The 16,905-nt window shown below is 38.2% G+C and overlaps 1 protein-coding gene across 2 annotated transcripts in view; it reads left to right on the top strand.

Moving 5' to 3' along the window:
- The window catches only part of Adad1 (adenosine deaminase domain containing 1), a 32,904-nt gene that overhangs the window by 10,098 nt on the left and 5,901 nt on the right, over positions 1–16,905 (top strand). The window contains exons 7-10 of one of the 2 annotated variants that reach the window (XM_052178773.1): positions 1,210–1,333; positions 4,594–4,764; positions 6,191–6,420; positions 12,234–12,471. In XM_052178773.1, coding sequence (XP_052034733.1) covers positions 1,210–1,333; positions 4,594–4,764; positions 6,191–6,420; positions 12,234–12,471 — 763 coding nt within the window. The remainder of the gene's footprint in view (positions 1–1,209; positions 1,334–4,593; positions 4,765–6,190; positions 6,421–12,233; positions 12,472–16,905) is intronic. The other variant, XM_052178775.1, reaches the window with a different exon arrangement.

The raw sequence follows: 16,905 nt of genomic DNA, 5'->3' as shown, positions 1-16,905 counted from the left end.
CATAGATCACTGAATGAAAACATGCATCAGATGAGACTTAAATTAAAACTTTAAATGTGAGTGGTTTCCCTGAAGAAAGAAAATATTTTTAGACAGAGGAAGGCATGGGGAGCAAATGTAGTGGAAAATATTTATTGGGACAACACGGAGATGAATTTATTGATAATACATGGTAGTATATATACAGAAGAAAAATAAAATATATTTAAATTGGTAAGATATGATATTCAACTACAAGGTAGCTTAAAAGCCAGTCAAAAGTTAGATTTAATATGATTAATAATGTAAAATATTTTTAGATGTGAGATAATCACAGTTGAAACTGTTGCACAGAAATTTCTGTATAAGAACTGGGAATATTAACAAAAATAAAAAATCTGTATTTAAATAGATAATATGCAGGTAATAACAATATACTAGTATCAAAAAAATCATCACTGCAAGTTCATATGGTAGAATAGTGAGGGACTCCCATGTTCACTTACATTCTGGAAGGTGCTATGAAGTTATGTTTTAGGATAGAGAATTAATACGTTTGAGGATACAAGTGTGTTTGTGGGCTAGTAAAATCTGAGGGAAGCCCAGAGGACATTCCTGCAGTAAGTCACGTGGATTCCTAGACTGCATTACCTTGCCACCTTGCCTTACTGTTTTAGTTGGGTTGTAAAAAGCTAACTAGAAAATGGACGGATCTGGAAAGTACTTACTAAGTGAGCTGACACGCCCCAAAAGAAAATCACCTTCTCTCTCTTGTGCAGATTTTAAGTTTTAGTGTTGGCATGTGTTTAAATGAGGGAGTGGGTGGAGGTTGTGAAGCAAGATAGGAAAGGAGTTGGTGTTACAGAAGGGAAGTAGGGGCGGAGGATACATGTGACAGAAAAGGAGAAAGGAGCCTGCTGAGGTGGAAAGCTATGAGGGAGAGAAGGGGCCAAAGCAGGAAAAGCAAAAGCAAATTTTGTTTGGTAAATGCTATAATAAATGAAGAGAAAGACTATCTTCTAGCTTTGGCATTCCATTCATGTAACAGGCCCTTGTCAGTCATGTACTCTGCAGGACTTATCATTGATGTCAATTCTGCACACATTTCACAACATAAGCACAGATATATTCATATATCACATAAATAACAAAATACTTTTGAAGTGAGGATAAAGGTAGAGCATGAACATGGAAAGAGGGAGGTTGACTAACCAGTCGCTGCTGTTTCAGCTGGACATCATGAAGTTGTGGCTATAGGCACAGGCGAATACAACTACAGCCAGTGTGTCAAACCGAACGGCAGGGTGCTGCATGACACTCACGCAGTCGTTACAGCCAGACGGTCTCTGCTTAGGTAAGGCAACGATGCGGTGACGCCGTCAGCAATGATGGTCTCAGACCAGAGTGACCAGGGCAGTTGCCCTGTCTTCAAATGGAACTTCACTCATAACAGAGCAAAGAGTACCAACCTCTAAACCAAGGCATTTGATATTTTTAAGCTGTTGTAACATCGCCATGGTAATTAGTGTCCTGTGTAGGTTTTGGTGACTTCCTTGAGAACTAAATTTTAAGAACACTACAAGATTAGCTGGTGAGATGACTCAGAAGTCGAGAGCACTGACTGCTCTTCTAAAGGTCCTGAGTTCAATTCCCAGTAACCACATGGAGGCCCACAACCATCTATAGTGAGATCTGGCGCCCTCTTCTGGCATGCAAGCGTATATGAGGGCAGACTACTACATAATAAATAAATCTTATTTTATTTTATTCTTTAATCTTTTTTTACAGTCCAGTCGTTATCTCCCTCCAGGTCTGCCTTCTGACTGTTGCTTATCCCATACTCCTCCCCCATCTCCAAGAGAATAGCCCCCAACCCCATCCCACCAGGCCTCCCCACTCCCTGGGACCCCAATTCTCTCGAAGGCTAGGTGCATCTTCTCTCACTGCCGCCAGGCCAGTCAGTCCTCTGCTGTATATGTGTCGGGCCTCATATCAGCTGGTGTATGATGTCTGGCTGGTGGCTCAGTGTCTGAGAGATCTCAGGGTCCGGGTTAGTTGAGACTGCTGGTCTTTCTATGGAGTTGCCTCCTCCTCTGCTTTTTCCAGCCTTTCCCTAATTCAACCACAGGGGTCCCAGCTTCTGTCCATTGACTGGGTGTAATATCTGCTTCTGACTCAGCTGCTTTTTGGGCCTCTCAGTAGGGCAGCCACACTAGGCTTCTGTCTATAAGCACACTACAGCATCAGTAATATTGTCAGGCCTTGGAGTCTCCTCTTGAGATGGATCCCAATCTGGGCCTGTTACTGGACCACCTTTCCCTCAGGATCTTCTCCATTTTTGTCCCTGTAGTTCTTTTAGACAGGAACAATTCTGGGTCAGAGGTTTTGACTGTGGTATGACAACCCCATCCCTCTACTTGATGCCCTGTCATTCTACTGGAGGTGACTGTATAAGTTCTCTCTCCCCACTGGAGGGCATTTCATCTAAGGCCCCTCCCTTTGAGTCCTGAGAATCTCTCACCTCCAAGGCCTCTGTTACATTCTAGAGGGTCTCCCCAAATCCTACTTCCTGAGATTACCTGTTGCCATTCTTTTTGCTGGCCCTCAGGGCTTCACTCCTGTCCCCACCCCCAATACTGGTTCATGATCCCCTTTTCTCCTTCCCCCACCTTCTCCAACTTGGGTCCCTCCCCTCCCTCCCTCTCCTCCCACCATTAAATGCTTTCTTCTCCCTCCCAAGTGGGAGAGGCCTCCTTACTTGGGCCTTTTAGCTTGTTAATCTTCTTGGATTCTGAGGATTATATCCTGGGTATTCTGCATTTACTGACTAATATCCACTTACATTACTCAGAAATAAATCTTTTTAAAAAGAACACTGCAAGATATTTTAAAAATTAGAGATACTATCTTTGAATGATTAAAGTTATTGGAAAGTATAACATTATGTTAATACAAAGTAAACTTGATTTTATTTTACATCTAAATTAGATATACTTATCCAAAGATAGCACTAGAAAAGCGAAGGTTTTCAGTTATAAATTCTTCCTGTACTCTACTATTTATTATCCAGCAGAGTATAAGCAATATATCCTTTGCTTTGTGACCCATTGGTGGTTAAATGATTACTCCACAGGGGCCATATACCGGATATCCTGGAAGTCACATTACAGTTCATAACAGTAGCAAAGTTACAGATACGAAGTAGCAACAAAATAATTGTATGGTTGGGGTCCTCACAAAATGGAGAACTGTATTAAAGGGTTGCAGCATTAGGAAAGGTGAGAACACTGTTCTAGACTGTTAAATCAAAATAGAAAGAAAAGGGCTAAAGTCAGATTCCTCCTTTTTTTCCCCAAACTGATCAACCATTCTGCTTTTCACAAAAGGAAGACGTAGCAGGAGGTTCAAAACGGCCAAGAATGTTTCTGTATATAAAGACATGAAGAGTGGGAATTAAAGTGTTGCTTCCCATAACATGCACCCACTTTTGATTCTCTTAAACCATTAGCTTCATACAGATTGTCATCGTAGCAAATGTCAAATAAGGTTGGAGTGCGCTCCGCCCTCCAGCTTGAGCATTGTCAGCATTTTGCTGCTCTTGTTTAGCTTCTGTGTTCACACTGTTGCTCCTTTCCTTGCTGGGATATTTTAAAACAAAATGTAGATAGAGCCGTTTTCCTCTATTAAGGAAAGAACTATACAGTCTTAAAAGTTATTAGAGTGCTGGGAAGATGGTCAAGTGTGCCTGCTCTGCAGACATGAGGACCTGCTTGCACATCCCAGAACTCAAATATGAAGCTGGGCATGGCTGCTGGTTCCTGTGGCCCTAGGCTCGGGAGTAGAGACAGCCGGGTCCTGAGAGCTCTGCGGCCAGCTCACCTAGCTCACTGCCAGCCAGACTGCCTTTCTCAGGGCAGTGAGGGGAACAGTGAGGAAAGCACCCAGCACCCTATTCTAGCCTTTGCATGTACACTGTCGTGCACATTTATGTACATACTACACACACACACACACACACACACACACATTGTGGAAGCCCATAGGAGTTAACTCATTCTTGTCCATTTTTATTTGATGCTGATGGAATTATCTGACTTTTCTTAATGCTACCTCTAAAGTGTGAGGGTTTTTTTTTTCATGTTTGGCATTGTTATACACTTTGTACAACCCCTAATGTTCCCTGTGCTGTATCTGTGCTCTTGGGCTTTTTTCTTCAGTACCACTAAGATACAATGTTGGTGATGGTGATACTGATGGTAATAAAATAGAAGGAACTTAATTTGATAGGAAAAAGGTCAACTAGTTGACTCAGAACTATCTCATGAAGAAAGAAGGGGCCTAGAGAAATGGATCCTTTGCAAGATATGATAGAAACTCAAATGTGCAGTGCAGAATAGTAATGAAGCAGCGATGCCTTAATATGAGTTACAGGGCAGTCCAGTGTGAGGACTTCTTAAGGGGCTTAATTTTTTACTAGTTAAAATTATGAGATTCCTATGAATATCAAAACTGTTGACATATAGAGGCATTGCTCATATTACATTTGGTTATGATACTCATTAAGGTATATCTATAAGTTTTATGACTTAACAAAGTTAACAATGTTCATTTTAGGTACTTTTATAGACAGCTTCTGCTCTTCTATAGCAAAAATCCTGCTATGATGGAAAAGTCAATCTTTTGTACGGAACCAGCTTCTAATCTACTTACTCTGAAACAGAACATCAACCTTTACCTCTATATGAACCAGTTGCCTAAAGGATCAGCCCAGATTAAGTCACAGTTGTAAGTATTATGGAAGTTGTTTTTAAAAGACAGTGAGATGATGACTGTATATTTGCTCTGAATCCCTTTCTCAAACAAAAAGAGGAAGCCCATGTATATCTGTATTCTCCGTAGCCTTGAGCTGTTACCTTTCAGCTTCAGGGCACAGCACATCCACCACCACCACCTGCTCCACCTTCCTCCCACTCACTCTGACCTGTGGCTACTTTCAAAAAATACTTGTGCTTCACCACTTTCTATTGTATTGAAAAATCTACCTTGAAGATTTCAAAGCTTTAGTAAATGATGGATCTATGCAATAAACATATTCAAATACAGGAGATTAAAAACTGTTGTATGGTTTATTGCCATTGTTTTGATAAATACATAATATCAATTAGGGTGAACTTTAGCACATATAAGAACAGTTAAAAAGAAGAAAAGCTCACCCCAGTCTTGCCATCTAGAAGTAACCATGGGTAATAGTTTTATAAAAACTCTAGGAATTTCTTTGACAATAAGATCCATGGATAGATAAAATTCAAGAAATATAACTTTAGATTTTAATAACATTTTACTATAGGTGAATTTGGAATAATTTTTTCCATTTTATCCTTTTGTAGTTTTAAAACTTTTTATATAAAAGAACCTAGTTCTCAAAGTACAAGAACAAACATTTAGTTGGGGTTTTATTTCTGTGAAGAGACATGGTGTCTTATAAAGAAAACCATTTAATGGGACTGTCTTACAGTTTGAGATGTTTTGTCCATTAGCATCATTGTAGGAAGCAGGGCAGTGTGCAGACAGACATGATACTGAAAGAACCAAGAGTTCCATATTGTGATTCAAAGGCAGACAGGAAGAGACTCTTTCCACACTGGGCAGAACTTGAGTATTGGGAGACCTTAAAGTCTGCCTATACAGTGACATACTTCCTCCAACAATACTACCTTCTAGTAGTGCCCCTTCCCATGGGCCAAATATATTCAAACCACCAGCTCGTTATATAGCCAAGGCTGATCCTAAACCTTTTGGCAAGGGTAAAGGAGTTGAGATAGTATCTTACTATATACCCCTGGCTGAGGTTGAACTTGTTATGTAGACAAGACTGGTCTTGAACTCATGGAAATCTGTCTGCCTCTGTCTGCCAAGGGCTGGAGTTAAAAGCATATACTACCACTAGATCTTACCATTCTATATTAATGGCCATAAAAATGTTGATAATAGGAAAATTGTGCTGAAGCTTAATGTGTTGGTAATTTGTTATGCATTATTTTTTTGGGATGATGAATCCATACCTACTTTTTTCTTTATGTTTACATCTGCTCATTTTATTGGAATTAAGTGTGTACTGGCAAATTAAACCTAGTAGAGAACATTTTTTTGAGAGCATGCACATTTTACTTGTAACAATTTTATTTTTCTTAAAACTTTTTTCTCTCTCTAGACGCCTTAATCCACATTCTATTTCTGCGTTTGAAGCCAACGAAGAGCTGAGTCTCCATGTGGCTGTTGAAGGCAAAATTTATCTTACTGTTTACTGTTCTGCAGACGGGGTCAATAGAGTAAACAGTATGTCCTCAAGTGACAAGCTGACAAGATGGGAGGTGCTTGGTGTACAGGGAGCCTTGCTGAGTCACTTTATACAGCCAGTTTATATCAGCAGTATACTTGTTGGTGAGTTTCAGCACATTTGGGGGTGTTTAGTGGGGGGAAAATACATTTGACTTACTTGTATATTTCCAGCTTTTTGCATACATGAGACTTAAAGTAAAAAGCACACATCACTGTTGATGCATATTTATTTATTCATTTATTTATTACTATTTTATAAGGTTCTTATACCTCTACCCCCCTTCCCACACTTATTCCATCACATTTCCTTTCAGCCCCCCCCCCCAACACTAGGTAGGAGAGAAAGAAGGTTTGAGGAGGAAAGGTGCTGCAAGCTTCTCTAGGCTACTTCCTGCTGATTAGCGGCATTGGGTGCCTTGGGGTGTCCAGTCTTCACCATCCAACAGTCCAACAAAACAGCAATCCTGCAATAGCAAGTGCAACAGAAGATATAGCAGCAGCAGGGGCAGAGTCTACCACAGGCCCTCTCAGGGCTCTCTCAGAGTCCTTTTCAGAGTCCCCAGATTAAACTATCTGCAGCTGGCAAAAATGATGACCCTGCTAGTGCATGGAGCGACCATAATCTGTGAAGTAGCCTCTTGTCCCACCCTTGGGGTTAAAACAAAACATGTTCAAATAAGGAACCAAAACTCTCACTCACATCATTGCTTTGTTGAGCTATTTGTTTTGTCATCTCTAGAAATCACACTTATTATATGACTTGTATAATCTTATAGGAGGCCAAGAATTAGCACACTAAACACTTAGACTTATTCTGTCTTAAACTCACAGCTACATTTACCTGATCCTGAACCCCATTTCTTTATGGAAAAGATTCTTTTTTGATTAATCTATGTCTTCTGTTCTCTAAGTATTAAATGCTCATTTCCCCCTTTTTATCCTGACATTATAAGATGTTAATCCTTTTAATTGGTAGAATGAGTCTGATTGACTGGCATACAACTGACAGATTATTCATTTCTTAGATAGAAGATGCTGTTGAATTTTGGATTTATATTTGAATGGCTTTCCAGGTATATCTCATTGAAAAGAATTGGGAATTTTCTTCTTTTAAGTTAGCATGCAAAGTAATGGGATTCATTTTAGCATTTTCATGCATACATGTCATTACACTTTTTTCTGTAGTTTTTTCTTCTATGTATTACTATTTAACACACACGATAATGGGAATCGTAGCATTTACATACACATATGTCATTGTATTGTGTTCATATTCATGTCCTATTAGTCGCTAACTGCATTCCTTTTTTTCTCCTATCCCCTCCACTGGTCTCTGTTGACTTTCATGGTGTGTGTGTGTGTATACATTATGTGAATGTACATATACATGTATGTATGAAAATGTAGATTCTTCATATGAGAAAATGTTACTAATCCACATTGTATTTATATACTGAATTTCCTTCTCCCATTCATCTGTTGAAGGGTCCCTTGCAGGTTTCCTGTCTTGAATATTGTGCTTACTGCTATAATAAACATATGGATGTGAACTGAAGCCTGGGACACTTAGATTTCTTTGGATATATACCTAGGGATGTTACAGCTAGATCATCTAGGGATTGCAGTTTTAGGAGTGTTTTGTTTTGTTTTTTGTTTTAGTTTTTAGGAACCTCCATTCTGACTTTCATAGTGACTACATTCCTGCCAGAAATTCATTTTGTGTTTCTCTCTTTCTCAATATCCTCACCAGTATGTGTCATCGTTTGTTTCCTTGATGATAGTCTTCCTGACTGGGGTGAGATGGAATCTCATCTCAGCCTGATTTGGTTTGTACCTCTCTGAGGGCTAATAATGTTTAATATTTTATGTATTGGCCATTTACGTTTCTTTTGAGAATTATTTAATTTATCTGCTCATATATTACTTGAATGGTTCAGGAAAAATTTGGCATAAAAATGTTGAGCATTTAAAAAAATTTTATTTTTAAATTTATTCTTCTTTCATATGTTACATTTTGACAGCAGTTTCCTCTTTCCCCTCTCCCCAATAATCTCTTCTCTCCACTTCCCTTATCCTCCAAATCCACCCCCATCTTAATGTATCTCCTCAGAAGAAAGCAGGCTTCCTAAGAACATCAGCTAAATAACTTGTGCATCAAGGCTGCACAAGGCAACCCCAGTAGGAAGAAAAGGGTCCCACAAGTAGGCAAGAGAGTCAGAGACAGTCCCCACTCAAACTTACTATTCCCAGAAGAGCACCAAGCTTCCAAAACATAACATATATGTAGAGGACCTACGTCAGACTCCTACAGGTTCCCTGATCTCCGTGAGCCCCCATGAGACCCAGTAAGTTGATTCTGAGGGCCATGTTCTTACAGTGTCCCTGACCTCTCTGGCTCCTCCAATCCTCTCCTCCCACCCCACCAAGACTCTCTGAGATCCTCCTAATGTTTTTCTGCTGGACTCTTGTATTTGCTCCCATCAGTTGTTGGATCTAGTCTCTGCAGGTAGGACAAACTGCAGGTTGAAGGTTTTATGGTTGGGTTGGTGTACCAGTGCCTGGTTATAGAAGATGGCTGATTCCAGCATTTAGGAATCTAGGTTTTTAGAGTATTCTCTAATGAGCTTTGATTTCATCTCTTAATTGTATTAATTTGAGTATTTTGATTACTTCAGTGAAAAGTTTATTAATCTAGTTTATATTTTCAAAGAACCTATTCTTTGTATTGATTCTTATATGGATTCTTTGTATTTTTTTATATCATGTCATTGATTTAGAACTTCTTTCTGTCTATTGCTTTTGGGTTTGGCTTGTTTTTGTTTACTAAGACCTTTAGAGACATGGTTAAGTTGCTTAGTTGACATCTCTCTAATTTGTTTGTTTCTTTGAGACAACATCTTATATAGACTGGGCTTACCTCAAACCCACTTTGTAACTGAGACTAGCCTTGAACTCCTGCCTCTGTTTCTCAAATGCTAAGATCACAAACATTTGACACCATGCCCAGCTTTTCCATATGTGTGTGTTAAACTTCATAATGCATATTGTAAGACAGAAAATGGCTATCATTTCTTTTGCTAATATTAGCTTTATTTTAAATGTAGAGGAAATACATTAACTTTATTTGTAATGTAAAGGACTTAGCAAAAAGTCTCTTTCCAACCACAGTCCTTAGGTACCTGTTTTACTTCTGTGAAAGTTAAATCATTGTTAGTTTCTTAGTTTTTCTTCTATGGATAATTGAGTTGTGCTTTATTGAAATCGGTGTACATATTCTTTTTTATGTTTTATACTTTAGATACACAGATATTAACAGGAACATCCAACTTATACTTTTATACTTCTGCTTTTCTTATTTAAGAAAGGATCTTGGAAAGATTTACATATGTATATACAAATAACTTTATTAATGCCTTTGGATTTAAATACATAAGTATATCATAATTTATTTAACCAGGTATCAGTTGATGACATTCTAGATTGTATCTAATCTTTTGTGCTTACTAAAATGTTATTGTGAATGACCTTTTCATACTTAATATTCACACATGTAAAGTATATTTGTAGTATGAAGTCCTGCAAGTAACGTCACAAGTCAAAGATATGAAGTTCTGTAAAATATTCCAAAGAGTCCCTGGTGTGTCTCCCCGCTGACTGTTGGTGAGCACACCTGCTTACTCAGACCCACACACAGTCACGCTTACTTCATACACTCCATGGAGAACTACTGTTTGATATTGTTTAGATTGCCTTGTTGACTAATGTTCTTACTATCTGTTCAGTTGGAGTCTATTTGACTCCTTTTTTCAAGACATGTTAAATTTTTCTAAATCTTCTGTAACAGATTCTCTTTGTTCTTGATAAATATGTGTTATAGAATCTAAGGAATTTGTGTGAAGTTTTGGGAATTACATATTTGGTGATGAGAGCTTTTGTTAAGTTTTATCTTGGTATTTTAAAAAGTTTGTATGATGTGACTTCATACTGTAGTTTGTGTATGTTGCACAAGAGGCTAGACATTGATTCTTTTGCATATTTGGTTAGTGAATTGGAACAGGAACAGAAAAATTAGATCTGGTCATTTGACTGCCATCTTGCACCAAGCAATTTCAAGGAAGGGGGTGGTGGCATATGCAGGCAATGGAAAGAAAATGCCTCAGAAAATTGCATTAGATATTTCCTCTCAATATCTCTGTGGATCTCATATGAAAATCATGATGAAGCTTTCTGTACCTCTTGAAATCTGTACTATAAAGCTACGAGGACAGTTTAGAAGCTCCTCAGTGGATTCTAACATGGGCAGTTGAATGGCTCACAGTTTTAGCAATTCTCACATAAACAACTGTATTCTAAGAGAATGATTTAGATACTAGGAAGATCTTGAGAGTTAATTGAAACTCATTGTTATGTCATAAAGTTTCTTACCTAATGTATAGCACTTATTAAATGCTATTCTGAATAGGCCACCATCTAAGTCTGTGTTAAAACTGTCAGTAGAGTATAGGTGTCAGCCTAACCAGTTGTGTTAAGTGGCTCCAGTTCTTTACAAACTTCTTATTTTATATAATTGAACTTTGCTTCACTTTTAATTCTATAACAAAGAGCATTACAGATTAAATCTTTGAAAATAACTTTATTTCCTTTTAAGTTTTATGGAATGTTAGAATTCCTTTTAAAATAATTTTTAAATTACATTTTATTTGTGTTTATGTATTCACGTGTCACACTATATATGTGCATGTGGAGGTCAGAAAGCAACTTTGGGGGGAGGAGGTTATCTCCTTCCACTACACGCGTTCTGGCTTCAAACTCAGTATTGTTATATTGATTCTTCCAAGCCTATGTTAACTGAGAATATGAATGCAAAGAACTGTGTATTGAAAACTTCATTTAGCTTTGGAGTGGTTTTCAGGGTTTTTGATAGGAGATTTAAGTTTAAACAAAGGACAGAAGGCAAGCATGACTTAGCATCCTGGCCGCAGTCTGCCCCATCCATCCCTTGTCTCCGTTCTAGTTTCTCCTGACAAGTTGTCAAAACAGTATGAAATCTCTTTCTGAGAGACAACCCTTCCTCTGGCTGCCACCAGGATCCCAGTCTTTTCCAATTTCTTGGGGTTCATCATTTTCGTTCATCAGTTTAGCTCTAGTGGCTCTTGAGAATACTGTTACTCTCCTTAGCAATATTAGGAGAATACAAAGCTCTTGGTACTGTTCATAATGTTAACCAAAAATGGTATTCTTTGAATTGCTTTATGTCCTGAAATTGGAACATTGTGGTCCTAAAATGGTTATAATGTGTGGCCATTAGGTGTAGAAAATTAAGTGGCCTTTACTAGTCTGACAGTCAGACTTATTTGATTCCCCCAATGCTGATTTCATGCTGAAACCAGAAAATTAAGACAGAATGAGCAGATTCTTTCTGGCAGAACTCTGTAAAAAGTACCATTCCTTTGTGGGTCAGTACTGGGTCTTTGCTTTTTTAATCTGTTTTTTATTTTATGTATGTAGGTATTTTGCCTGCATGTGTGTCTATGTGCCATGGACTTGGAGTGTCTGAAGAAGCCAAGGGAGGTCTTCAGACCTTCTGGTACTGAATTACAAAATGTGGGGAGCCACTGTGTGTGTGCTGGGAAGAACAGCCAGTGCTCTTAATCCTGAGCCATTTGCTTTTATTCACTAGTATTACTTCATTATTTCCATTTTAAGCCTTTTTTAAATGGAAATGTTGTTATTGTGCTGATTTGGTAAAAATACAAGGAAGTAGCTGCTAAGAGGATAGATAGTAGAATAAAAAATTAAAGGAGAAGTGAGCTGTAGATTGTTTACAGTTAAGGCATCGCCATTATTTGTCTTTTGCTTTTTAACACAACCTTTTGATCTTATATCCCTGAATGTATTTTGTTTTTTCTTTCTAGGTGATGGGAATTGCAATGACACAAGAGGCTTAGAAATCGCAATAAACCAGCGTGTTGATGATGCGCTCACTTCAAAATTGCCCATGTTTTACTTGGTCAACAGACCTCATATTAGCTTAGTGCCCACTGCGTATCCCCTGCAGATAAACTTGGACCATAAATCACTCAGTTTGAATTGGGCACAAGGAGACAATTCTTTGGAGATTGTGGATGGCCTAAGTGGGAAGATCACTGAAAGGTTAGAATTACTACCTTCTTTAAAAAAAAAATCATAATTAAGCAAAAGAAGGCATTTTGTTGAAATATTGACATACAATGCTCAACAATTTTGTATTTTATGGAATTGTGAACAATTTTTATTGAATGTCGCCATTTGCTGACATCATATTCATTATAAATTCCTTTGGGGGAAATACGAGGTTAGAGTAGTTACATTGTAAGTGGTAAAGCCAGCATTCAAACCCAAGGAATCTGTCTCTGGACCCTGTATTTGTTAAAACATCATCTTGTATCAGAATCATAGAATTTGTTCTTTAAATTTGAATTTCTGGATCTGGAATTAGGAATCTGCATTTTTCACATTCTATCACATGAGTCTAAGAACTATTGTAACATATTATGCTGTTTTCTGTTATGATAGCCATGTAAGTTGCATGCGAATTTTTAATATTTTTCTAAGTCACCCCTGTAGTAAGTAAAATGCTAATCTAGACATTTTATTTCCAAAGACATTGTTTTTAAACATAATATTCTATACCTTTTAGATATTTCTTTGTAATATTCCTAAAATTTATTATTAAATAAAAATAAAACCTTCTAGTAATGTATATACATCTTTTAAATGAACAGTGATGTAAAAAGCTTAATGTACAGGGGAAGAGAAGCCTTTTTTTCTTCAGGACTAGAGTTATGGCACATTATCTAGGATCCAGTAAATAACCCTATACCCATACACACACATGTAGTCCCAAGTAAACCCATGTTCTTTTAGCGTGCTTCCCCCCCACAAGTTAACATACTTTCAATATCTTCCTTGTAGAAGGACATTCAATCCAGACCAATACAACCATTTCTTGGTATGAATATCATCAAGCATAATACTCTGGGATAATACTCAAGATAGAGTCAAGAATAATATAGACTACCAGAATTAATACATTGTCTGTGCTTTGGATTATAAATAGATTCAACTATTTGTTATATTTCAACTATTTGAACTATTATAAATAGATTCAACTACTATTATAAGTAGATTCAACTTTACACATTCAACTATATCAAAGATATTTTAAAACTCAGAAAATAATGGCATGACAAAATGGAATAAATAAAAATGAAATTAGTTTAATTTTTATTATGGCCAAGGGTTTGCAAATAATAAACATAAAGCAGTGGATATGTCTGACTATTAGGCTATGTGAATTTTAGTCTCAACGAATCTCAATAAAGCAGAGAAAGCCCAATCCAGTGGTGCTGACCCTGACACCAGAGAGGAAAAGACAGGGCCTAGGTTCTGACCAGCCTGGGCTTCTAAACAAAAGAGGTTTGTGTGTTGCTGTTGTTGTTGTTGTTGTTGTTGTTGTTGTTTTAGTTTTAGATATTCAAGCCCTAAGGACTCTATCAAGAGAAAAAATTAAAATCAGAGTCTCACTATTCAGCCCAGGCTAGCTGGAATTCAGCAATCCTCCTGCCTCTGCTTTCACAGAGCACTAAGATTGAAGGCATGCACCAGCATACCCAGCCTACCAAAAATTCTCAATTTTTTATTGAGTTATGTATGCATCACATTTTAATATCCTTTCTTCTGTTAAGGGGTGTTTGGTTTAGATTCTTTCAATTTCCTGGGTGTTGTAAATATAGAGCAGCTATGTATCTGTGGAGTTGGATATGAGGATGTATATGCCCAGGAATGGTATAGCTGGGTCATAAAATAGCTTTATTTTTGTTTTTGTTTTTTGAGGATTTTCCATACTGATTTTCAGAGTGGCTCCATCACAAGTTAGTAAGTGTTCCTCTTTGTCTGTGGCTTCCCTGGCATTGGTTGTCAGTCACTCTATCTTAGCCACTCTGCCTGGAGTGAGATAAAATCTCAGTTGTCTTAGTTTGTACCTCCCTCCTTATCTGCTAAGTGTGATGAACACTCTTTGAGGTATTTCTTAGCTACTTTTATTTATTATTCAAAACTTCAGAGCCCGTTATTAAGTTGAATCATTTCTTTCCTTGATTCTTGTTTTGGAGTTTTGTTTGTTTTTGAGTTTTGTGTATTCTGTGTATTAATTCTCTGTCACATTTGTAGCTTGAGAAGAGTTTCTCCCATTCTGTAGGTTTCTCCGTTACTCGCTTGACTTCTTTGTATGGAAGCTTTTCAGTGTTATGAAGTCCTACTTCTCAGTTGTTCACTAGTTTTTTTCACAAATGGAGTCTTATTGGAAAATTATTTTCTACACTTCTGCCTTAATGCGGGTTCCCATTGCTTTGAGGAGACATTATGCCGAAGGCAGCGCTCATAAAGGCAAATATTTAATTAGGCTGGTTTACAGGTTGAGAGGCCCAGTCCATCATCATCAAGGCAAGAAGCATGATAGTGTCCAGGCAGGCATGGTGCAGGAGAAGAACGTGAGAGTTCTACATCTTGTCCCAAAGGCAAACAGAAGAAGACTAGCATCTTCAGGCAGCTAGGAGGAAAGTCTCTCAAAGCCCACGCCCACAGTGACACACTTCCTCCAACAAGGCCACACCTCTGCCAAGCATATTCAAACCTCCACATAGCCTGTGTTTTACAGTGTGCTGCCTGTTTTTTTCTAGATTTAGTGTTTCAGGTTTAAATTGAGATCTTTGATCCATCTGAGTATAATTTTTGTGCTGGATGATAAAATTATAATTTCATTCTTCTGTATGTGGACTTCCTGTTTTCCCAGCACCATTTGCTGCAGAAGCTGTCCTTTTGTTAATGCATGTCGTGTGCCTCTTTGTCAAATATCGGGTGGCTGTCACACACCCAATTACTGCTACTACTACTGCTGCTGCTGCTGCTGCTGCTGCTGCTAATAATAATGACTATGATAATAATGAGAAGAGCCTATCAACTTGATATGGTGACATGGCAGAAGCTTCAGGGAAAGAAAGGGAGGTCATTTTATTTAAATTAAAAACATTTTAAAAAGAAGCAAGCAGAAAGCAAAAATACTGAGTTAGAAGAAGGAAGAGGAAAGAAAGGATGGGAGGAGAGAGAGGGAGGGAGGGAGGGGGAGAGAGAGAGAGAGAGAGAGAGAGAGAGAGAGAGAGAGAGAGAGAGAGAGAGAGAGAGAGAGAGAGAGAGAGAAGTGCTGGAGAGCTGGATTAATGGTTAAGAGTCTTTGCTGATTTTGCAGAGGATGGAAGTTTAATTCCTTGCACCCACATGGGATGGGCCACAACCACCTGTAAACTCTCAACTCTTGGGAATTTAACTCCCTTATCTGTATCTAAGGATACTTTACATGCATGTGTGCCTGCTTGCATATACATAGGCACACACATGAATAAAAACTTAAGAGCATCCAACTCTGTGTATGTGCAAGTGCGTGCATGCACGTGTGTGTACGAGCATGTGTGTGTGTGTGTATGTGTGTGTGTGTGTGTGCATGTGCATGTGTGTACAGTCTCACTAAGTAGGCTAGTCTCTTTTTTTTTGTTGTTTGGTTTGCTTTGGTTTGCTTTGGTTTGGTTTAGTTTATCAAGATAGGGTTTTTCTCTGTGTAGCCCTAGCTGTTCTCTAATACTCTGTAGACCAGGCTGGCCTAGAACTCAAGGAAGCACCTGCCTCTACCTCCCAAATTCTGCAATTTAAAGTGTGCACCACCATGGTGGCTAGTCTCAGATTTTCAATTATCTTGTCTTAGCCTGTTAAGTGTGAGAGTTACAGGTATGATTTACCGTGCCTATTATAAATCCATCAATCCTTCATGAAGCAGATGCATCTTGCACCTTGAAACATGTTGAAACATTACCTCCTCCCCAACATATGCACAAAACTTACAAAGAAAGCTTCATAATAATCATTACAACAGGATCTTTAGAAGCATTTAAAAACAGATGATGTGTTCCTCAGTGCTAACTAAAGTTTTCCCGCAAGCTTAAGAGTGGTAGCAGAGGTGACACCAACTTATACATTTATATGTCTTCTTTTTAAAGATTTATTTATTTATTATATGTAAGTACAGTGTGGCTGTTTTCAGACACACCAGAAGAGGGCAACAGATCCCATTACATATGGCTGTGAGCCACCATGTAGTTGCTGGGAATTGAACTCAGGACCTCTGGGAGAGCAGTCAGTGCTCTTAACCTCTGAACCATCTTTCCAGCTCTTGCTCCAGCCTCACTTGCTCCAGCCCTTTGTGTTCCAGCCCAAAGATTGATTGATTGATTCATTCATTCATTCATTCATTCATTCATTTATTATATGTACTTACACTGTGGCTGTCTTCAGACACACCAGAAGAGGATAATAGATCCCATTACAGATGGTTGTGAGCCACCATGTAGTTGCTGGGAATTGAACTCAGGACCTCCGAAAGAGCACTCAGTGCCCTTAACCGCTGAGCCATCTCTCCAGCCCTGAATTCATATTTCTTAACAGCATTTATTCGTGCCATCATTCCAGTAGAGCATAACACAAAGGTCTACTAAGGAG

The sequence above is a fragment of the Apodemus sylvaticus genome, chromosome 4, assembly GCF_947179515.1.
Source record: "Apodemus sylvaticus chromosome 4, mApoSyl1.1, whole genome shotgun sequence".
NCBI classification, from domain to species: Eukaryota; Metazoa; Chordata; class Mammalia; order Rodentia; family Muridae; genus Apodemus; species Apodemus sylvaticus.
Note: the sequence above shows the minus strand (reverse complement) of the source record. Positions and strands in the feature narration are given on the sequence as shown.